The sequence below is a fragment of the Mirounga leonina genome, unplaced genomic scaffold (assembly GCF_011800145.1).
Source record: "Mirounga leonina isolate KUSES-001 unplaced genomic scaffold, KU_Mleo_1.0 Mir_201, whole genome shotgun sequence".
In the NCBI taxonomy this organism is placed as follows: Eukaryota; Metazoa; Chordata; class Mammalia; order Carnivora; family Phocidae; genus Mirounga; species Mirounga leonina.
The window spans coordinates 23465978-23490439 of NW_023270504.1; the positions used below are offsets into that span (position 1 = coordinate 23465978).

Genomic DNA, 24462 nt, shown 5'->3' on the forward strand with positions numbered 1-24462 from the left:
TTGAGGAGCGCCTGGGTGGCTCAGTCGGTTAAGCGTCTGCCTTCAGCTCGGTTCATGATCCCAGGATACTGGGATTGAGCCCCGCATCCGGCTCCTTGCTCAGCGGGGAGCCTGCTTCTCCCTCTCCCTCTGCCTGCCACTCCCCCTGCTTGTGCTTTCTCTCTGTCAAATAAATAAATAAAATCTTTAAAAAAAAAAAAAAAATTGAGGAGTGCCTGGGTGGCTCAGTCGTTAAGCATCTGCCTTCGGCTCAGGTCATGATCCTGGGGTCCTGGGATCGAGCCCCGCATTGGGCTCCCTGCTCGGTGGGAGGCCTGCTTCTCCCTCTCCTGCTCCCCCTGCTTGTGTTCCCTCTCTCGCTGTGTCTCTCTCTGTCAAATAAATAAAATCTTAAAAAAAAGAAAAGAAAAAACTAGACTCAAATTTCCAAGATGTAAATTGTGATATTATTAACATAAAATAAGGGGAAATTTATAAGGGTAGAGTTGATATATGAATAAATTTATCACCTAAAAGAGATTAAAAGTATACAATGTATTATGTAATCTTCACAGTAATGATGAATAAAATACCTACAGATGATACCTATAATAAGGAACTAAAGCATGCCACAACAACAAATCAACACAACACAAAGGAAGTTAACAAGAGAGGAAAAGAGACAAAATAGGTATAAGACATACAGAAAACAATAAAATGTCTTGCTCAGGTTGTAGTCTCATAGGTCCTTGAGACTGAGCCCTGTGTCCCTCTCTGCACTCAGTGGGGAGTCTGCTGGAGATTCTCTCCCTCTGCCCCTCCCCACATCTGTGTCTCAAAAAAATTTTAGGGCGCCTGGGTGGCTCAGTCGTTAAGCGTCTGCCTTCGGCTCAGGTCATGATCCCAGAGTCCTGGGATCGAGCCCCACATCGGGCTACCTGCTCAGTGGGAAGCCCGCCTCTCCCTCTCCGCTCCCCCTGCTTGTGGTTCCCTCTCTGGCTGTCTCTCTCTCTCTGTCAAATAAATAAAATCTTTACCAAAAAAATTAAAAAAAAAAAAAAAAAGAAAAGAAAAGATACACAGGGACAAAATGGACCAAAAACCAATGCCCAACTATATGCTATCAACAAGAGACTCACTCTAGATCTAAGGACACTCAAAGGGTGAAAGTGAAAGGCTGAGAAAAGGTACTTCATGCAAATGGTTACGGAAAGAGAGCTGAAGTGGCCCTACTTATAAGACAAAATAGGCTATAAGAGAAAAACTGTCACAAGAGATAATCATCATTATTATGATAAAAGAGTCAATTCACCAGGAAATTATAACAATTATAAATATGCAGGCACCCAATACAGCACCCACATGTATGGAACAGTGAGAGACCAAAGAGAGAAATGGACACTAACAATAAATGAAAACTTCAAATACCCTACTTTTAATAATGGATCGAGCAAACAGAAAATCTAATGAGGAAACAAAATAACTGGAAAACACTACAGATCAATTGGACCTAAAATATAAAAAACACTACTAACAACACAATCCTCATTCTTCAAGGGCAAATGGGATTTTCTCCAAGATCCATCACATCTTAAGCCACAAAGCAAATCTCAACAAATTTAAGAATACTGATATCATACCAAGTATCTTTTCTAGAGACGAAACTAGAAGTTAATAACAAAAGGAAACAGAATTCACAAATATCTGGAAATTAAATAACACTTTTTTTTGGAGGGGGGTGGGGACAGGAAGAGGGAGAGAGAATCTTAAGCAGGCGCCATGCCCAGCGCTGAGCCCGATACGGGACTCCATCTCACAACCCCAGTATCAGGACCCGAGGTGAAACCAAGAGTCGGATGCTTAACAGACTAAGCCACCCAGACACCCCTAAATAACACACACTTAAAACAAATAAGACAAAAGATGTCACAAGGGAAATGAGACATATCTTAAGACAAAAGCGAAATATAGCATACCAAAACTTATGGGATGTGGTGAAAGCAGTGTTAAGAGGGAAGTGTACAGCTATAAGCATGCACATTAAAAAAAAAAAGCTCATTAAAAAGAAAAATCTCAAATCAACAACCTAAACTTACACCATAAACAAGGGGAAAAAGAACAAACTAAACCCACAGTTAACAGAAAAATAAAAATGAGAACACAAATAACCTAAATAGAAAAGAGAAAAACAGAAAAAAACCAACACTATCTTTTGGAAATATCAACAAATTGACAAACCTTTAGTTAGACTAAGAAAAAAAGAGAGTAAGGAAAAAAGAGAGGTCTTAAATAACAAAAATTCAAAATGAAAGGAGATATTACAATGGACATCACAAAAATAGAGATTGTAAGAGATGACTATGAAAAACTATATGGGGGGGGGGCGCCTGGGTGGCTCAGATGGTTAAGCGTCTGCCTTCGGCTCAGGTCATGATCTCAGGGTCCTGGGATCGAGTCCCGCATCGGGCTCCCTGCTCCTTGGGAGCCTGCTTCTCCCTCTGCCTCTCTCTCTGTCTCTCTGTCTCTCATGAATGAATAAATAAAATCTTAAAAAAAAAAAAAAAAAATTATATGGGGGCGCCTGGGTGGCTCAGTCGTTAGGCGTCTGCCTTCGGCTCAGGTCATGATCCCGGGGTCCTGGGATCAAGCCCCGCATCGGGCTCCCTGCTCGGCGGGAAGCCTGCTTCTCCCTCTCCCACTCCCCCTGCTTGTGTTCCCTCTCTCGCTCTATCTTTCTCTGTCAAATAAAAAAAAAAAAAGAAAGAAAAATTATATGACAAGAAATTGGATAACCAAGAAAAAAATGGATAAATTCCTAGCAACATACAACCTAGTAAGACTGAATAAGAAGTAAAAAAATCAGAACAGACATACTGAACCAGTAATCCAAAATCTCCAAGGAAAAGCACAGCACCAGGTGTTTTCACTGGTGAATTCTACCAAACATTTAAAGAACAATTAACACCAACCCATCTTACAGACTCCCAAACATATGCTGTCACTCTTCTTTGGTATGTATGCAGGAGTGGGATGGATCCTGTGGTAATTCTACGTCCAACCTTCAGAGGAACTGCCAAACTTTTTCCCAAAGGGACTGCCACATTGTACATTCCCTTTATCAATGTAGGAGGGTTCGAATTTCTCTACATCCTTTCCAATACATGTTTATGCAGCCTTTGGTTTTCCAACTTTTAAAACATAGTTTAACACCTCTCCCTCTGACTGCTGCTCCCCTTGCTTGTGCTGTCAAATGAATAAATAAAATCTTTTCAAAAAATAAATAAAATGCAGAAGCATACACCATTAAGCCTGTGAAAGTGGTGCTTAGTGAGCTATGTACCACACTGGCCTTTAAGCCTCTTCTCACACATACTTCAAGAGCATGGCTCCTAACACAATACAGTGTCCAAATTTCTGACTCCAATCTCAACAGTTTGTACATGCACTTATGTTGAAAAGCTGTGAATTGTAAAAGAATGTGATAGATTCTGGATTTTATTTATTTATTTTAGAGAGAAAATGTGTATTTATATTAGAGAGAGGGCACATGCGCACAAGCAGGGGGAGGGGCCGAGGGAGAGAATCTCAAGCAGACTCCCCCCTAGGCACAGAGTCCAAAGGGGCTGGATCCCAGGACCCTGAGATCCGGACCTGAGCTGAAATTAATATTCAGACAGCTTAATCAACTGAGCCACCCAGGCGCCCTAGATTCGGGATTTTAATTGGTTCGATCAGAGTATCTGTCATAGGTGCAGGGTGGGGAGGGTGCAAAGTGACATTCATACCTTTTATAATTTACCAAAGTTATAACAATTATACACTTAATTGTGTGATCACTTGATTAATGTTAATCTTAGCCTATCTCATTTTGCACACCATACCAATTAACTAGCACACAGTAATACTTAAATTATACTTATGAAAGAATGGAACAGGCTCTATACCAAGTCTTCAGAATCTGAATAACTAAGTGCTAGATCTAGGTGTATATATTAAAAAAAGAAAGCTTGACTAAAATAAAATACTGTGCATCTTTCCTGTAAACGTAGTTACTACTTATACACTCAAGTGAAACCATCTAGAAACAGTTCAATTCTAAAGAAGTTATTTCTAGGGCGCCTGGGTGGCTCAGTTGGTTAAGCGACTGCCTTTGGCTCAGGTCATGATCCTGGAGTTCCTGGATCGAGTCCCGCATCAGGCTCCCTGCTCGGCAGGGAGTCTGCTTCTCCCTCTGACCCTCCTCCCTCTCATGCTCTCTGTCTCTCATTCTCTGTCTCAAATAAATAAATAAAATCTTTAAAAAAAAAAAAAAAAAAGACGTTATTTCTACAGCAATAGCTTTTGATCCTAAATTAGCAATGAGGATCATTTATACTAAAATGGGGATCATTCTGTTTTTCTATTAAGTCTTTGATATACATTAATTTACATATTAAAGATTTGCTGACAAAACATAACTGTTGAAAGGTAATGAGAATGAATTAAATGTCAAGAGGGCAGAGTAAAGAGTAACTGCTAAGAGATTCTACCCACTTAAACTACAGGATCATGTTATCAGGTAAGAGTTTAGATCCATTAACTAGTGTATGAATGAAATTACCCTAACAGCAGATTCATATACTGAATAATATTAATTCTCACAATAACCATATCTCTCCATTTTATTGATGAGAAAATTAAAACACATGGTCTCATTATGATTCTAGACACAAAACAAGTTATGTAGAATCTATTTTAAGTGTTTGTCTTATACCTTAATACAATACTATCAGTAAACTATGAAGTATTTTCTGAAAGTTAATTAAAAATTTCATGTATATGCCACCATATGATGCTCCTTAACAGAAATGACCGATTTAGCTATAACAAGTCATAACTTTCCAAAGACGTAAAGACTCCTAAGTCAGTTCAAAAGAATTCCTATTTTTTAAAGATTTTATTTATTTGACAGAGAAAAAAAGAATACAAGCAGGGGGAGTGAGAGAGGGAGCAGGGAGCCCGACGCCAGGCTCAATCCCAGGACCCTGGGACCATGACCTGAGCCAAAGGCAGACGCTTTGCGACTGAGCCACCCAGGCGCCCCAAGAATTTCTATTATTTCTAAAATATCTTCCCCTTATAACCTTAAAACAAACATGAAATATTAAAAATACAAGACTTATCACCAATTGAGTCAAATCATTAGGACACTTCTATCCAGTAAAAAGAATAAAATTGTATTGCCATTTTATACTATATGTATAAAATATTTTATAAAGAAAATAAGAATCACATGTGGAATTTGATGCATTTACTGAAAAGACCCCCATGAGGTACAAATTCTCTTATGAGCACTTTATAAACAAGGTCTTTTAAAATTAGACAGCAATAATGGGGGGGAAAAATAGATCATCTTTAATTTCTCTCCCAACTATTTTCTACATAATAAGAAGTTCAATAAATACTGATGTTTCCATTTCTTCCATAACATATAGATTTTGGAGGGCCAAAATATTGTTGGTTAAGTGGCTTGTGCTCTCTCTCAAAATCTTAAAAAAAAAAAAAATGCTAGATTTTAAGATTAGATGATACTTCGTAACGATAAGGCTAACAATTCCTTCCTCCAAACTATTCCTAAAAAATGTGGATTCAAGATATTCTAAGAAAAAAATCCATTAAATTATTTAGTATAGACTTACCCAGGTTTCCTTGCTCGATTGTCAGTACCACCTCATCCATCACCACGGCCCTGAAGTCCAATTCCTCCTCACAACATTTGGCCTTTAATGCTCGTAAAATCTCTTTTTGGGGATAGTCTTCCCTGATTCGACGATCTGTCAAAAACCACAACTTGGCTGCCACAGAGCTACACATCTTGATCTGCTTGGTCTTCCTTCTGGATTATTTCCTCCTGAATGCAGATTCTTTCTACACAGAAAGACAAAATTCACAAACAGGGTAAATAAAGAACTCTACTTAAGGAATTTCATGTCTTTGGGGCTCCCCATACATATGAAATTAAATTTCATTTCCTCTTGTTAAAAAATACATCTATTTGGGGCTACTGGCTGGCTCAGTTGGTAGTGTGTGCAACTCTTGATTTTGGGGGTTGCTGAGTTAAAGCCCCACATTAGGCGTAGAGATCACTTAAAAAAATATATTAATGGGGAGCCTAGGTGGCTCAGTCGGTTAAGCGTCTGCCTTCGGCTCAGGTCATGATTCCAGGGTCCTGGGATTGAGCCCCGCATCGGGCTCCCTGCTTAGCAGGAAGCCTGCTTCTCCCTCTCCCTCTGCCCCTGCTTGTGCTCACTCTCTTTCTCTCTGCCAAATAAATAAATAAAATCTTTTTTAAAAAATTTATATATATATACGTATATAAATGTTACAGTATTTATATATATAAATGTTAAAAAAAGAAATCTAATTCTTGGCTTTCACACAAATAAATGCTGTGATTATATATTAACTATACAAACAAATGAATAAGGTAATAATGATGCCTTTTCCATCTTATTCAAATCAAAAATTTTTATACCACTAGAAATATAGAAACTCACAACTTCCCATGAAACAAAATTTCTCCATCTTCCACTGGGGAAGCTACCACTGCAGTTTTTTTTGTTTGTTTGTTTGTTTTTAAAGATTTTATTTATTTATTTGACAGAGAGAGGCACAGCGAGAGAGGGAACACAAGCAGGGGGAGTGGGAGAGGGAGAAGCAGGCTTCCCGCCGAGCAGGGAGCCCGATGCGGGGCTCGATCCCAGGACCCTGGGATCATGACCTGAGCCGAAGGCAGACGCTTAACGACTGAGCCACCCAGGCGCCCCCCACTGCAGTTTTATAATTACAGCAGATCACTTAGTAAAAGTCCCATTTTCTGTATCATATTCAATGTCATTTCCTGTATTCTTACATACTATCTAGGAATGTACTTTAATCTCATCATCTACTTTTGGCTGATTTACTCCTTCCCCCAAAATGCAAATCCCTTGATATAAAATAGATGAGACTGTAATCATCAGTATATCTGCAGTTAGTTTTTTATTCAATTTTCTTCCCTTATTGTTAATTTATGTGTATTTTATTACAAATACATTTATAGAAATGTTTTAAATAATGACACAGTAACACCTGTATTACTAGGAGTATCAACACTGAAATCATTTATATACCAACATCAATCAAAATAAATAGTTCAAGAATATGGGAAAAACAACCTTAAAAAAACAGTAAGTGCTGGGGTCCATTCACTAAAATTTATTTGAGTCAGGGGATAGCATGCTCTTACTCAAGGTTTTTATGCTTACTTTAAATAGAAAAAAAGTTTTTATGCTTACTTTAAATAGAATTTTTTTAAACAAGCAGATTGTTTACTAGAACACAAAAAAGCACTTCCTTCCACAAATAGAGAGCTGCTTCTCAGAGTTTGTATCATGAGCAAGACAACAGTTGAAAATTTTCCTAAGAAGCAAAAAGTTACAAGTTTTACTAACAAACGTTAACAGGTGATTTCAAGCAAAAAAAAAAAAAAAAAAACTTTACAAAATTAAAATTCCTGAGGCCCCTGGCTGACTCAGTCAGTAGAGCATGTAACTCTTTATCTCAGGATCCTGAGTTCTAGCCTCACGTTGGGCATGGAGCCTACTTTAAAAAAATTCCTAATACCCCCCCAGATGACCTAGCAAACCTAACATAGAAAAAAGAACTAGAGGAAGCAATGGCCATACAGATGGGCGGCTTCCAGCATCAGAGCTGGAAATGGTCCCTCATGCACCATTCACACACTCTCCAGGGTCTCAGTCAGAAGGGTCTGCTCCATAGATACACAGGGTGACTAGAACATCATGAGCCAGACGCACCACCACACACATACACACAGCCCTCACCCCAAACTTTAGCCTGCCATGCCTGCCACACTCACCCACCTGCCCCACAACCCAGGATCTCAAGGCATCAATCACAGGAAAGCAGGGAAGGAATAAAATAACATGGGAGATACACACGAATGTGACCTGTAGCTGTGGAAAAGCAAGGGAAGAGCTCTCAGATGTGATGCATCAGGCCAAGACCCAAAGTAACCAGCAAAGGGATTGCTTGGTGCCCAGAGCCTCCTGACCCCTTGTGTTCTTGTTCCAGAGCTGTGGTCAAGAACATGAACTCTTAAAAAAAGAACATACCCTCTTAAGCCTTAGGCTAGATACGAATCGAAGATGTGGTCACTAAAAAGTCTCACTCAAAGGAAAAGCTCCATGTAAGAAAAGTCGCACCAGAGTACCTAATGTCTCCCCAGTTTCCCTTGAGAGGGGCATATAAAAATGACCTTAAGATGTTTAGACGGAGTAGTTCTCGAAACACCCTGTCAATGACCTCCAATACTCTGAAGCCATCTTGGTGCCTTCCCTGACACTTAGGTCTTGAACATCTGTTCAATGATATGACTGAATTTCACTGAGTGAGTATAGCAGTTGTGGCCCCAACACAAATCAGGATAGGATGTTAAAGCCACTGGCAACTGGGAAGTAGGAATATTTGCCAATACTGGTATGTCAACTTGTGGAAAATGCCCAGGCCACAACATTAACACATGGTGTTTTCAATGATTCTATAACCAGATAATAAAAACACTCCTGGGCTGCAATCTCATGTAGTTGTGCAGCAACTTCTGACAAATGATGCACATGAGCATCATGGCTGCAGCTCTGATACCCATGCTTAATCTTTGGGTGTTTCCACACTGGTATGAAACCATCAACTGCAAGTTCAGATTAGCCTCCCCATCTCCTTTCATTTTTTAAAAAAAAAAACACTACTTATCAGAGAGAGTAAGAAACAGAGCATGAGCTGGGGGCGGGGGGGAGAGGGGACAGAGGGAGATGGAGAAATAAGACTCCCCACTGAGCAGGGAGCCTGATGTAGGGTTCAATCCCAGGACCCGGGGATCACGAACTAAGCAAAAGGCAGATGCTTAACTGACTGAGCCACCCAGGTGCCCCTCCTTTCATTTTCTCCCAATGGAGCAGCCCAATCTTTGCAAGGCTTTCATAGGGGATACTCGCACCTCCAGATCTGAAACTGAAGAAATGCTCTGCAGAAGACTCTATGAAAGAGGTAGACACTGTCTTGAAGAGGTCCAACATCAATGTCAATGATTGTGGTTCCTCAAATCCACCTAGTGGCAGTCAATATGGCAGGATCTGGGGATCATGACCTTGCCCAGCCCCGAGATTATCTTTGTTCTTATGGGATACATTTTCTTTATCAGCTTCAAAAGATTCTTATGCTTTGTCTTGCTTTTCATGTAAAGAATCACAGAGGTATACCACACTGTATTCCAATGTACATCAAAGTAGATGACATCTCCAGGAAAAGGGCAAGTAAGCTTAACAACCTCCAGCTTGTTAATTACTGTTCCATTTGTCCTGGTATCTTCAAGTGACACCTGTCCAATTTTTTATCCATTATAATTTTACAGTGATCTCCAAAGACCATTTTATTGCCAGAGAAAGAGCACAACTCTCTCCTTCAACCAATGGTCCACTCCTATTTCGACAGGTAGAGGAGCAGCTGACCGTCCTCAGGTCCCCAGGGTGGCTTGTCTATCAGGCTGCTCCACTGGGATTCACATCTAAGAATACCCAGGAAACGAGGTAAAGACTCTCCAACCACAAAGGCAGAGGCTCTGCATTCTCTCCCCCTCCCCACCCTACCCCACCCCCATGGCCCTCCTGGACCTGGGAGGCCACCTTCCTGTGGGCCAGGTGGAGAACAGCAGGCCAGCGCCTCCTCCAACATATCTACTTTTCTATCTATCCCATTCGTGAACATCCAGGGGGAAAAAAAAAACAACTGCTGATAAGTAAAAAGCATAACGGTAAATCTACAGTCCAAGAGACCAAGGGGGTGCCTGGGTGGCTCAGTCAGTTAAGCGACTGCCTTCAGCTCAAGTCATGATCCTGGAGTCCAGGGAGTCTGCTTCTCCCTCTGACCCTTCCCCCTCATGTGCTCTCTCTCTCTCTGTGCTCGCTTCGGCAGCGCATATATCAAGAGACCAAAAGTACACCAATAAAATGATAGTCCTGAGTCTTAAAAATAAAACATCAGATTATATTCACTATTTTAAAAGACAGTAAAGAGTCCTTTGTAAAAGTAAAATGGTTCCTTCCCCCCACACCAAGGTATCAAGGAAAACAATGTACAAATATCAGATACCAAATAAATGCTATTGATAAACTGCTAAAGCAGTTGTTTTTTTTTTTTAAGAGACATTTGACAAAGAAAATTTACATTTATATTAGGTACAGTTTTCCCATGCAAACTTCTGGATACACACCAATAAAAAAAAAAAAGTCCCTGTCATCTGTCAATAGCCTAGGCAGGACTAATTAATCATAAAGTGCTTCATTCATTTTTCTCATGAGACCCCTTCCCAATGGTACTTATTCTGCTAGGAAAAAAGCACAATTAAAATCTACCACGAAGATATTAAGGCACCTCTTACTTCTAGGAACATTACTTATTCCAGATAAGACACAGCATGTGAACTTAGAATCAAAACACTGAAAAAGAATAAAGGTTAGATAAGGAAAATATACATACTAATGTACAAATAAGAATTGACTCCATTTGGGGCACCTGGGTGGCTCAGTCGTTAAGCGCCTGCCTTCAGCTCAGGTCATGATCCCAGGGTCCTGGGATCGAGCCCCACATCGGGCTCCCAGCTCCGCGGGAAGCCTGATTCTCCTTCCCCCACTCCCCCTGCTTGTGTTCCCTCTCTCGCTGTGTCTCTCTCTGTCAAATAAATAAAATCTTTAAAAAAAAAAAAAAAAAAAAGAATTGACTCCATTTGGGTCCAGATGTGCTTTTGATGACATCATTTCTGTCTTGGATGGGGAATATGGGAGTTATATCAGGCTTGTAGTGAAAAATAACAAATTTCTGTAACTTGAGTTGGGCACTCCTTCAGTCTTCTTTTCTGTGACTCTTTTCTCCTGACAGTTCTTTCTCTATCCATAACCCCCAGGGCTTCCTTCTTGAACCCTTCTCTCCTTTCTCTTAGAACTACCATCCTCAGCCATGTTTCAGCTATTATCGTTAAAATTTGAATACTGACCTACTAAATCTCTTTCCAAACAGTTCTCAACTGAATTTGAGATCCTATTTCAATCTGCCTAGTGGGCATCTCTAGCTAAATGCCACTGACTATTGCCTCAGTTGAGCAAGTAAAAAGTTGATTTTATTCACATACCTGCTTCAACACCTGGATTTCTCATTGTGACAGTTCAATTTTGTGTCAACGTGGCTAGACAATGGTTCAGTTGCTATGAAGGTATTTTGTAAATATGATTAAAATCTGTAATAAGTTGACACAGTGAAGATTACTATGATGTGGGTGGGCCTCACCCAATCAGTTGAAGGTCTACAGAGCAAAAACAGGTTTCACAAAGTTAACTACGCATCAATACTGTATTAAGTCCCTCCCTGAATTTCCAACCTACTGGCCTGCCCTATGAATTTCAGACTAGCCACAATCACACTAACCAATTCCTTAAAATTAATTTCTATTTCTTTCTTTCTCTCTTTCCCTACCTTAAGTCTGTCTTCACATATATACAATTTCCTATTGGTTCTGTTTCTCAGAAGAATACTGATTGATATACCCATACTAATTTAAGGACTTAATTCAGAAACTTGGGCATCATTTACTTCTATCTTTCATGCACTACTTCAATATACACACACCACAGTAATTCCATCTCCTAAATATCACTTGAATTTTACTGTTCATCCCCAGTACAATCATCACTGAACACCTAAAAACACCCCCCCCAAACTAATCTTCTGCAATCTACTCTCTCCCATTTACCAATTTTCTGAACACACTGCATTCTCTCATGCTTCCTTCCGCTTAGAATATATATCCTAGACCTACCTTACTGAACTTTTGAGCTCAGGAGTTAATCCATCTGTTAAGTTTGAGGTGCCTGGGTGCATCAGTCAGTTAAGCATCTGACTCTTGATTTCAGCTCACATCATGATCTCTCTGGGATTGAGCCCCAAGTCAGGCTCTGTGCTCAGCGGGGAGCCTGCTTGATTGAGGATTCTCTCCCTCCGCCCCTCCCGCCACTTGCACCCTCTCTATAAAATAAAAACAAGTAAATCCTTAATGCACCTGTTACGTTCTTCCAACTCCTAAAAATCATCCTAACTCTGTGAATCTACATTATCTTGTTATATGTATATTCTAGCAATTATACAGTATGTTTAGTTTTATTTTTAATAACTCTGCCAGCGCTGTAAGATAAATTCTTAAAAGTATGTCTTCATGTAGATGCGTATTTTAAATGATTCTATTGATTAAAAAGACAATTTCTCTTTTACAGGGCTAAATCGTAATTCAAAGGTATTTTCAAAGAATAAGCCTACTTTAAGTTGATGTTTCTCAAACTAGGGCCCTGAAACATATTTGGGGGCGGTGCACATTTTTTCCCCATATGACAAACTTGAAAAAGTTCATGGGCCTGTTTCCACACAAAAATTTAACTTTGGGGTGCCTGGGTGGCTGAGTCGTTAGGCATCTGCCTTCCGCTCGGGTCATGATCCCAGGGTCCTGGGATCGAGCCCTGCATTGGGCTCCCTGCTCTGAGGGAAGCCTGCTTCTCCCTCTCCCATCCCCCTGCTTGTGTTCTCTCTCTCACTGTGTCTCTGTCAAATAAATAAATAAAATCTTTAAAAAAAAAATTTAACCTTATCTCACTGAACATAGAAGTCTTTTTTTTTTTTTTAAAGATTTTATTTATCTGAGAGAGAGAGAACACAAGCAGGGAGGAGGGGCAGAGGGAGACGTAGACTCCCCATTGAGCAGGGAGCCCTACTGGGACTCAATCCCAGAACCCTGGAATCACAACCTGAGCCGATGTTAGACGCGTAACCGACTAAGCCACTTAAGGTGCCCAGGAGTTAAGTCTTCTTGTCTATCCTCAGAACCTAGCATTTCTAAAACACTGTATGCCATAACAGAAACATGTGTGAAGATGCTGAATGATTACATGCCTTATCAAAGTTCAAATACTGAACATTTTCATACATGCTATTTCAACTAAACCTCAGGTATTACAATAACCATTTTACAGTTAAAGAAACAAATTATCAAAACACATATAAAAATATGCTTGGCCTCACAAATAAAGGAATCCAAATTAAAATTAAAAATTAAAAAAAAACACCTGAGGTGGGGCGCCTGGCTGGCTCAATCGGTTCTGCCTTCGGCTCAGGTCATGATCCCAGGGTCCTGGGATCAAGTCCCGCACCAGGCTCCCTGCTCAGTGGGGATCCTGCTTCTCCCTCTCCCACTCCCCTGCTTGTGTTCCCTCTCTCGCTGTGTCTCTGCCAAATAAATAAATAAAATCTTAAAAAAAAAAAAAAAAACTAAACTGAGGTTGAGAGACATACATAAAATTTTTTTCACCAAAAAATAAATAGCACAGATTGAATATCAAGAGAATTTCTGATTCTAAGTCCTAACAGTTTCCCTTCAAATCACACTATGTGCCTATTACTTGACTTAATAGAAGAATGTACCTTTTAACACTAACTTTGTGATGTTCCAGATATTAACCGAGGATCTCTTTATCAATGCTTTTTCTCTCAGTGACTTCTAATGCCTCCAATTCTTTTCAATCCCACTCCACAAAAAAGACCTCACATTTTGGGATATATATAAATTTTTCCTCTTTCCTTTCCCTTGCACTATCCAAAAGTCTATTACAAGTGGATCCGAATTACTGTTAAAATGAGAAAGAATGTGAATAAGGGATAAAGGAATAAAAGTATTAAGAAGGATGGGTGAGGGGGCACCGGGCTGGTTCAGTTGGTAAGATCTCAGGGTTGTGGGTTCAAACTCTTATGTTGAGTGTAGAGATTACATAAATAAAAAATTTAGGGGGGGTCTGGGTGGCTCAGTCAGTTAAGCATCTGCCTCCAGCTCAGATCATTATCTCAGGGTCCTGGGATTGAGCTCTGCAACAGGCTCTCTGCTCAGCAAGGAGTCTGCTTCTTCCTCTCCCTCTGTGCTTACTCTCTCTCTCAATAAATAAAATCTTTTAAAAAGTCTATTTCTTAAAAATAAAAAAATTAAGTCCAAAAAATAAAATTGCTATTTTAAAAATTAAATAAATCTTGTAAAAATAAAGTAAAACTTATGTGTGTGTGTGTGTGTGTATATATACATATATATATATATATATATATTTTTTTTTTTAAGATTTGACAGAGAGAGAGTGCAAGCACAAGCAGGGGGACCTGCAGAAGGAGAGGGAGAAGCAGGCTCCCCGCCGAGAAGGGAGCCCAACATGGGGCTTGTTCCAAGGACCCTAGGATCATGATCTGAGCTGAAGGCAGACACTTAACTGATTGAACCACGCTAGTGCCCCTGTAGCTCTTATCAAAGGTACAGAAAATGAATGAATGATAAATTGAAAACCTCCGAAGAGTCTCAGAAACAACCGAATAACTGTCTTAGTCCAATTACCCCTTTACACACTAATAATGTTCACCAATAAATGACCACCAAAAAAATGTCCCTCTGAAACCTTGGTAGTTCTTATACAATCTCATCCTTTAGCTAAGATGCCACTTAAAATAGCACTGCTTAGGTGTTTGTCACATTAACTTTAAGGTAGACTGGAATGCTGTGAAAATAGGAGCAGAAGGCTAGATATTAATGAAAGTTGTCTTTAGAGCTGTGACAGAAAAAAACTTTATGACAGTTCTCACAGTTCCCTCTTTATATTCAAAAGAACATACCTCAAAAACAGAGCAAACAAGTAAGGTCCCAAAGGGTACTTCACACACTCGCTCATTACTCTCCCCTTTTTATAGCTCTTTTACCTATGACACCTTTTTTAAAAAGCTACATGCACAATTATGGGTCAAAGAGGACAATGATTTCCTAACCAAACACAGTAACATGATCCCTTTATCAAAAGACTGAAAAAAATAATGATAAAACATGAGTGTTAAAACAGAAAAATTAAGAAAGGGCAACACTATGAAATATATAGATAATTACCTATAGATTCCCTTTCTTCATACAAAGAAACATATGTAGGAAAAGGCAAAACAATGCATACAGATAAGGTTAAAAATTCTCCATTGCAGCGCCTGGGTGGCTCAGTCGGTTAAGCGTCTGCCGTAAGCATCAGTGCAGGTCATAATCCTGGAATACTGGGATGTAGCTCCACAGCGGGCTCCCTGCTCAGCCAGGAGTCCGCTCCTCAAGCTCCCTCTGCCCCTCCCCCGCTCCTCTCTCTCTCAAATATATAAATAAAATTTTTTTAAAAAATTCTCCATTTACAGCTCATGAAACACATTCCACATATATTTTCTCATTTCAACTACATATAATTATGTAAGGAATACAGACTTTTCCCATTTTCACCAGCACAGAGCCCAACGGGGGGCTTAATCTCAAGACCCTGATATCATGACCTGAGCCGAAACCAAAAGTGAGTCGCTTAACCAACTGAGCAACCCAGGTGCCCCTATTTTCCCATTTTTAAGAAATCGCCTGCCCAAGTTATCACAATAATAAAGCCAAGAGTAGGTAGGATTCAGGTTTTCTGATTTCTTTCTACTTTTTCTATCATACCTAAAGACAGTGAAAGGAATTTGGATAAAAATATAAGTCCACATTTAGAGTGATTATATATACCAAATCCTGTGTTAGGAGACTTGTTTGTATCCTTTCATTTAATCCTCACAACCATCCCTTTGATACATTATTGTCTTCATTTGGCAGGTGAAGCTGTTCTAGGAAAGAGGTTAGTTAACCTTGTCTAAATTTGCAAAATTAGAAAGTGATAAAGCCCAGGGTGAATTGAAATTCCACACACTCCATGGCAGAGATTATCACTTGCTCCCCAATATTCATTTTCTACTGACTCCTTAGTAATAAGATATCTGTTGCTAGTTAAACATAATGCCATGTAAGTAAAAGACTGAATTCCCTAGGCTTTCTTGCAACTTGATGTGGTCATGTAAGTAATGAGACCTGAAAGCACCACACTGCAACTTTCAGAATGCGTATTTGATGAGAGGTATACTATTCCTTGGCCCTTCTTCCATCTTCTACCTGCAATGTAAATGTTACAGCTACAGCTCTAACAACCACCTGGACTCTAAGGACAGGAGTGAACCCTAGGAAAAGAACAGCTACCTGTTAGAATTGAATCCCTGACAACTGTGTGGTGCCATGACCTTGGACTACTTACTACCTCTTTTGCTTATGTCAATGATATTTGGGAATTTTTTATTACAAGCCACAGAACTTTACCTTAAGTATGGTTTGTCATACCTTGCTCAAAAGTTATAGGAAATTATTACCTTAACAGCTAAGTCTGCATATGTCAGCAAGTAGTGGTATTGTTTGTAAGAGAGATTTTCTTTTTACAGTAACAAGATCTTCTTACATTTGATCCATTTCACTTTTACACTTATTTTCACAACACCCCTGGAAAAGTATTTCTATATCCTCCCTCCAGAAAAGGCAAACTGTTCAAAGTCAAAAATTAGTTTTAAATCTCAGATCAAGTAAGAACATAAGTACGAAACACACAAACTATTTGATTCAATAATATATTCAATTAATATTTGATTGCCTAAAAATATTCTGGTAAACAAAACATAATCCCAACCCTCACAGAGTTAAAAATATCTGATATTAAAATGTCACAAGAAAAGATGCTCAACATCAATAATCATTAGGAAAATGCAAATCAAAACGACATAAGTCAATCACACACATTGGATGGCTACTATCAAAAAACAGAAAACAGGGCGCCTGGGTGGCTCAGTTGGTTAAGCGACTGCCTTTAGCTCGGGTCATGATCCTGGAGTCTCCGGATCGAGTCCCACATCGGGCTCCCTGCTCGGCAGGGAGCCTGCTTCTCCCTCTAACCCTCCCCCCTCTCCTGTGCTCTCGCTCTCTCTCTCTCATTCTCTCTGTCTCAAATAAATAAATAAAATCTTTAAAAAAAAAAAAACAGAAAACAAATGCTGGGGAGCATGTGGAGACACTGGAAGCCTTGAAAACTGTTAAGTCAGAATGTAAAATGGTGCAGCAGCTATGAAAAACAGTATGGCAGTTACTCAAAAAATTAAAAAAAGAATTCCCATATGATCCAGTGATTCTGCTTTTAGGTATATAACCCAAAGAAATGAAAGCAAAGTTTTCAAAGAGGTATCTGTACACAGGTTCACAGCAGCGTTACAGTAACTAAATGGTGGAAGCAACCCAAGTGTTCATCAAAAGATGAATAAATGAGTAAAACACAGAATATACATACAATGCCTTAAAAAAAGAATTAAATTCCAATACATGCTACCACATGGATGAACCTGGAGGACATTATGTACCAGTATGCAACTGCCAAATTCACAGAAGTAGAATGGTGGTTGCCAGGGGCTGGGGTGTTGGTTGGAATCAAGACTTAGTTTTATTGGTATGAAGAATTCTAGAGATGAATATGGTGGATAGTTGCACAAAAATATGAATATAGTTAATATCACCAACCTGTGTTTTGTTTTTTAAGATTTTTTTATTTATTTGACAGAGAGAGACAGAGCGAGAGAGGGAACACAAGCAGGGGCAGTAGGAGAGGGAGAAGCAGACTCCCCGCCAAGGAGGGAGCCCAATGTGGGACTCCATCCTAGGACCCTGGGACCATGACCTGAGCCGAAGGCAGACACTCAACGACTGAGCCACCCAGGTGCCCAACCAACCTACGTTCTTAAAACATGATTAAGACGATAAATTTTGTGCTGTTTATTTTGCCACAATAAAAAGAAAACTGGAGAAGGAAAAAACTGTCATAAGCAAATTAACATGCAAATTTTTACACATATTCACCTAAAGGATCAGAAAAATGTTTTAAATTACCTGTAGCTTTGTTACTAAATTTCCCAAAGTAGTTTGGGGTGTATAAAACTAACATTTTAATTTTTTTTTTCTTAAGATTTTATTCATTCCTGAGAGAGAGAGAGAGAGAGGCAGAGAGAGAAGCAGGGTCCCCGCGGAGCAGGGAGCCCAATGCAGGACTCAATCCCAGGACCCTGGGATCATGACCTGAGCCGAAGGCAGACACTCAACCAGCTGAGCCACCCAGGACCCCCTAATTAAACTTTTTAAGAAAATTTTCTCTGCATGAGGCACCTGGCCGGCTCAGTTGGTGGAGCATGCCACTCTTCATCTCTGGATTGTGGGTTCGAGCCCCACGTTGGGTGTAAAGATTACTTAAAATCTTCTTCAAAAAAAAGTCTTCTCTGGAATCCAAATAAAATTTCTAATGATTTCACTTAATACAGGAATCAAAGTATCTCTCTCTGCAACATGGCACAAAATTTGCAAAATCTTCCTGAGATGCAGTGCATGGTGTGGCTCCCTCAAAGTTCATTATGTTTAGGGGCACCTGACCGGCTCAGTCAGTGGAGCATGCAACTCCTGATCTCAGGGTTGTGAGTTAGAGCCCCAAATTGGGAGTAGAGACTACTTAAAAAAATGAAATCTTTAAAAAAATTCATCATGCTTAATATGTTAAATGTTGGGCCTTCCAAATTTCCTTTCTGGACATCACATTGAAAAATAAGTTAGGAGGGGCGCCTGGGTGGCTCAGTTTGTTAAGCAACTGCCTTCGGCTCAGGTCATGATCCTGGAGTCCCTGGGTGAGTCCCGCATCAGCTCCCTGCTCGGCAGAAAGTCTGCTTCTCCCTCTGACCCTCCCCACTCTCGTGCACGCTCTCTCTCTCTCTTTCTCTCTCTTAAATAAATAAAATCTTAAAAAAAATGAGTTAGGAAACTATTAATATAGTCAAGCTGAAAGATATACAGATATGGCTAACTAAATCACATGTCAAAGTAATAAGCTAACAACAAAGAACTCAGGAAATATTTGACGTTTGCTATTTAGACAAATCTGCAAGGATTTCCAAGTCGTAGTTTTCTGATAAATTATCAAAGTTTGAAATCCTGCCAAATATGGGACAGTGGAGCAGTAAGAGAGAACTGGTGTGATCTAATATAACAAATCCTTATTCTATTTTGGAGACCTTATTTCTTTTTTTTTTTTTTTAAAGATTTTATTTATTTATTTGACAGAGAAAGACACAGCGAGAGAGGGAACACAAACGGGGAGTGGGAGAGGGAGAAGCAGACTCCCTGCCAAGCAGGGAGCCCGATGCGGGACTCGATCCCGGGAGTCCAGGATCATGACCTGAGCCGAAGGCAGTTGCTTAACCAACTGAGCCACCCAGGGGCCCTGGAGACCTTATTTCTATATTCCTTAGAATATGAAGCCAAGAACTAGTATCAAAAAGGGTTAAAACAAGGGGTGGGGGAAGAAAGGGAAAATAAGGAGCTGAATAGAGTAAAATCATTAAGGGGCAGATTTGGAATTTTTTTAAGTTTTTATTTTAATTCCAGTTAGTTCACATACAGTGTTATATTAGTTTCAGGTGTACAATACAGTGATTCAACAACTGTAGAATTTTTTTATTGGTCACAACTTGGTGATGTACGTAGTAAAAATTATTTGGGCATATCAATGTTTATACAAATTTGTTACTTTATCAATTGACAAATTGGTACACATTTTACAAGAATCTAGTAGTCTCCTCCAGACACCGCTGGGAGAACAGACTGCTAGATGAAAAGAACAAGGATCAATGAAATTACATTGTGATCTCCATGAAGACAGAATCCCTGTTTTATTCTCTATTATCCCCAGCAGGTAACATAGAACCTCATGTATGACAGACAAATGTTAAGGGTTAAGGGGTTAGGAATCATTTTAAAGCAGTTTGTTATACTGAATTTTAAGGCAGTATCAAAAAACAAACAAACCATAGCTATTTTCAGTATTTAATACCAGGCAAATATGTACCCATAAGATCTAAACACAGCTGTCAAAAATTCATAATTTATCAGGATGCCTGGGTGGCTTGGTTGGTGACTCCTGGTTTCCACTCAGGTCATGATTTCATGGGCCATGGGACAGGGCCCTGAGTTGGGCTCTGTGCTCAGCAGGGAGTCTGCTTGAAGATTCTCTCCTTCTACTCCTCCCCTTTCTCTCTCTCAAATAAGTAAGTCTTTTTTAAAAAATTCAAAATCGGGCGCCTGGGTGGCTCAGTCGGTTAAGCGACTGCCTTCGGCTCAGGTCATGATCCTGGAGTCCCGGGATCGAGTCCCGCATCGGGCTCCCTGCTTGGCGGGGAGTCTGCTTCTCCCTCTGACCCTCCCCCTTCTCGTGTGCCCTCTCTCTCTCTCTCTCAAATAAATGAATAAATAAAATCTTTAAAAAAAAAAAAATTCAAAATCTATCTTTTCAGTTTCTCATAAAAAACAAACAACCCAAGCCTAATGCTACTTTCCATTGCCATTATACAACTCATCCTTAAATAATTAGCTTTATTAACAATTAAAGTCAAAGGGGAAAAAAAACCCTATAATTTTAGTAAAAGGAATAAAAAAGATATAAGCAGATGGGTTCCATGCAGGCCAGGCTCTAAGGGAGTAGAGCTGGCTAGCTCTGTGGCTTTTGTCCTATAAGCCAATTTTGAAAGGAAAAGATCACTGGAAAAGAAAACATTGAAAAAATACCATGGCATGAGTTACCATGACGCCAGAAAGTCAGTTCTTTCTGCAAACCTATGATGTACACAGACACATATGGTACATGAATCTAAAATACATTATGTACAGGGCGCCTGGGTGGCTCAGTTGGTTAAGCGACTGCCTTCGGCTCAGGTCATGATCCTGGAGTCCCTGGATCGAGTCCCGCATCGGGCTCCCTGCTCGGCAGGGAGTCTGCTTCTCCCTCTGACCCTCCCCCCTCTCTCATGTGCTCTCTCTCATTCTCTCTCTCTCAAATAAATAAAATCTTTAAAAAATAATAAAAATAAAATAAAATAAAATACATTATGTACAGGTATTTTGAGGTAGTATATTATTATTTAACAATCCTTAATATGACAAGCAGGAAAATTCCCAAGTAATGAAAGACAATTTCCTCAACATCTGTACCTCATCTCTCCTATTCAACCTCTCTTGAAACAACTGCACATGCCAGTACAGTTAACATTAAACATTCCTATCACAGTCTACTTCCAGATTTTAAAATAATATTAGACTGTAATTTCTCAAGGCTCTTTTCCCATATGTTTGTGACTTAATCCCACTTGCAGAGAATACTCTAAAACTAACCTGTCATACGCTCTCTACAAATCCACATCACTAAAATACATCCCCAGTTGTCAGTAAGCAACATACAAAATTCCTTCCTTTACTTTATGTTTAGTTTTCTCTCACTCTTCAAATGTTGTTCCTGGGTACAGAAGTTTTTCCTCCACCCTCTTTCACTCAATTTAGGACTCTATGCCTGCTTCCCAGAGAAAGAGGACAAAAGCTACTTCTCAAACTGTGGAACAACCGGCTCTGTTCTCTCCCCCGCCCCAACCTGTTCCAGTGTTCATGTTCTTTCAGCTCATAGGGAAGGGAGAAGTTGAGAGATCCCTCTAGTGACTTACCCCAGTAGCAAATCCCAGGTAAGTACAAACTCTCCCAAAGCAGAACTGGGAGAGATTTTTTTTTAAAGCCATGTTTCATCCTGTGCCCCAAAACACTAATGCCTGAAGCTTGGTTGGCATTCATTGGTCTGAGGTAATAAAAAAAAAAAAAAAAGTTCTCTTTAGTGTGTTTCTTCATATGATTAAGAAGGGGTAGAGGATTTATAAAACATTGCTAGTAATTTCCCTCTAGAGAGGAAAAGGGGACTGAATGAGAAGGGAAAGAAAAAAAGGGAAATTTGTTGTTGTCACTCTCCCTCCACACTCAGATGCTAATGTATTCAATAGGGAATCTAAGAAAATGAAAAAAAAATTTTGAAGATACCTACCAGAAACTAAGGTAGAGGAATGTTAGCTGGGAGCCCCAGTCTAAAGGGTAGATATATACAATTCCTTACCCCCTGCAGGGGGAAAGGCAGGAACCAAAAAAAGGATCTTCACTGAGTGGAGGATTCTATGTGACTGAATTTGCTGTTCCCCTTCTTGACCTCTCTGTTCTCAGAATCACAGAGTACCCCCTCCCTGACAAGCGGACTCCAGCGGGGGGGGGGGGGGGGGGGGGGGGGGTTTAAGAGAAAAAAAGGAGACAGAGAAAGATAAAAGCATCAACAGCCATCTTGCCAAACAACTGAATCTACTACAGGAAAGAAGGAAATTAATTGCACTAACCAAGATAGAAAGTAAGAAACAAAAGATTACCTCTAAACAAAATAGGCCTCCTCCCCTTCGACACACTAACCAAGTATCACACAGTAAACATTAGAAAAGAAATTTAACTATGACTGTTAATTTCTAAAATTAGAGGTTGTCATTCTAAAAGTTAGAAAATACTCAGTCCGGATCCGTCACTGGAATTTCAGAGTGTTTCATTCCAAATGAGTATCTTAAAGTATTCTGACAATGAATTTTTTAAGAAACAGAAAAAAAAGACCTTTAAACTGACCAATGCTGTGAAAGAAATGATATCTACATGGCATTTAAATTCTAATGGTTACAGTTAATAATTATGAACTTCATCAAATATAATAAACATCAAGCCCACAGAAAAGGAGTATCTTCCATATTAGGCTGCCCATGTACTTTCCATACAGATTTAGAATTTAATCCAAGTCCCCAAAGACGTGAGAACGACTTATGTAATTAATGGGAAAATAACAGCACGCTGAAAGAATTTACATCGAAGTTACATTCAACACGGTTAGCGCAATAACCTCACTCACTGAATACAATTAACACCCCAACTCTATTCATACCCACAAATGGGATAAAATACTGGGATTACAAATCTGCAATCACAGATAAGGATACATGAGTAAGGCAAATCTGAAGTTACTATCTCCTAACTATTTGGGGGTTTTTAAAGGGAAGGGGTGGGGAGGCAGGATTTGCATCATGGTCAAATGCTGACAAAAAAAAAAAAATTTAAGCAATTATTTGTCACCCCATTCTTATCCAGAGGGCTGTCAAAAGAGAAAGAGGAATGACTGTCAGACTATCTAAAATCTTACGCGTCAGGAGGAAAACAGGGAATTTAAGCCATACTCAAGTGCAGGACGAACACATCCTCCTCCCTCGGTCACACCACAGGAATGTCGTCTGAGGGAAGCAGGGGCAGGAGAGATTACCACACTCTCGAGGACAGGTTGGCACAACGCGTGTTTTACTCCAACAAGCATTCCCAGGGTTACCACACCCCCTCACAAACAGGGGGAAGCACACTTCACGCCCGAGGTCGCTGCCTCTCCAACAGTTCTCCCGTCGCACGCACACGGCTTCATCAGCCCCCTCCCAGCACAACGACCCGCCCGGGCTCCCCACCGCCTCTCGCCGAGGAGTGGACCCCCCCACCCCCACCCCGGCCTTCACAATCTCCCGTGCGCCCGGCCCCGCTCCCTGCCCCGGCCGAGCCCCGGCTCGTCGCCGAGTCCCTCCGGCCGCAGTCGCCCACTGGGGGGGAGGGGCGCGGGGGCGGGCGCGCCTCCGCCTCACGCCCCTGCACCGCGCTCGGAGAGAAGCGATCGCACCGCTCACCTGGCCCGGGCGGCTCCTCCCTCGCTTTCGGCCAGCGGAACCGGACTGGGGCCTCCGAGGGAACCGCGGGCTGCCGGGCGGGCTGGAAGTCCGAGAAGGAGGGGGAAGGGGGGAGGGATGCCGGGAGCCGCCTCCTTTCTCCTCCACCACCGCGGCTCCCGCAGCCAGGCCGGGCGCCCTCGCACACTCGCCCACTTTCTCACAGCCTCGCGGTCTGTCTGGCTCTCCCTCACCCCCACTCCCACACACACTCGCCCCCACCCCCACACACACTCACACCCGGCCGCTCCTCGCTCCCTCGCTCCCTCACTGCCTCACTCGTCTGTAGTGCGCGCGCGCGCGACCCCGCTCACACACAGCGCGCGCGACGCCGGCGGAGACCGCCCCGCGCTCCCCCAGACCGAGGCGCCGCGCGCCGCCCGCCCGCGTGCAGAGGACCCTCGCGCGCGCCGGCCCCGCCCTCCAGGCGCGGCGACGCGGCGGGCAGCGGGGGTGGCTGCCGGGGCGAGGGGACGGGCCGGCCCGCGGAGCTCGGCCTAGCGGATCCAACACCTGCGTCGGGACCCGCCCTCCGGACTCCGCGTCCCCACTCGCGGCCATCGCCCGCCTCTCGGGTGGTGAAGGGGCGATGGAGAGCGCGCGCTAGGAGGGAAATGGGAGCGCGAGAGCGCTTCGAGGACGCGCTTTCCCCACCCGCCCCCAAACCGTCCTCCCTAAGGACGGGAAACGGGTGGGGGGGCGAGGTTTGTTCCCAGCTTGAAACCGCGAGATTGATTCCTTCCGTTGTACACCCTCCCCGCCTTCACATTCCCTCATCGGGCCCCATTCATACACAATGTGAACCCTGACGCCAGCCCA

The 24462-nt window shown here is 41.4% G+C and overlaps 1 protein-coding gene across 5 annotated transcripts in view; it reads right to left on the minus strand.

Moving 5' to 3' along the window:
* RIMKLB (ribosomal modification protein rimK like family member B) overlaps positions 1-23910 on the minus strand; it is a 70032-nt gene extending 46122 nt beyond the window's left edge. For 2 of the 5 annotated variants that reach the window (XM_035028273.1, XM_035028272.1), the window contains exons 1-2: positions 23605-23910; positions 5658-5886 (exon numbers count right to left, since the gene is read on the minus strand). In XM_035028273.1, the coding sequence (XP_034884164.1) occupies positions 5658-5832 (175 nt within the window). In that variant the 5' untranslated portion in view covers positions 5833-5886; positions 23605-23910. Of the gene's footprint in view, positions 1-5657; positions 5887-7295; positions 7472-11203; positions 11590-23115; positions 23384-23604 lie in introns of those variants that run through there. The other 3 variants (XM_035028277.1, XM_035028275.1, XM_035028274.1) reach the window with 3 other exon arrangements.
* Positions 23911-24462: the final 552 nt, after the last annotated feature.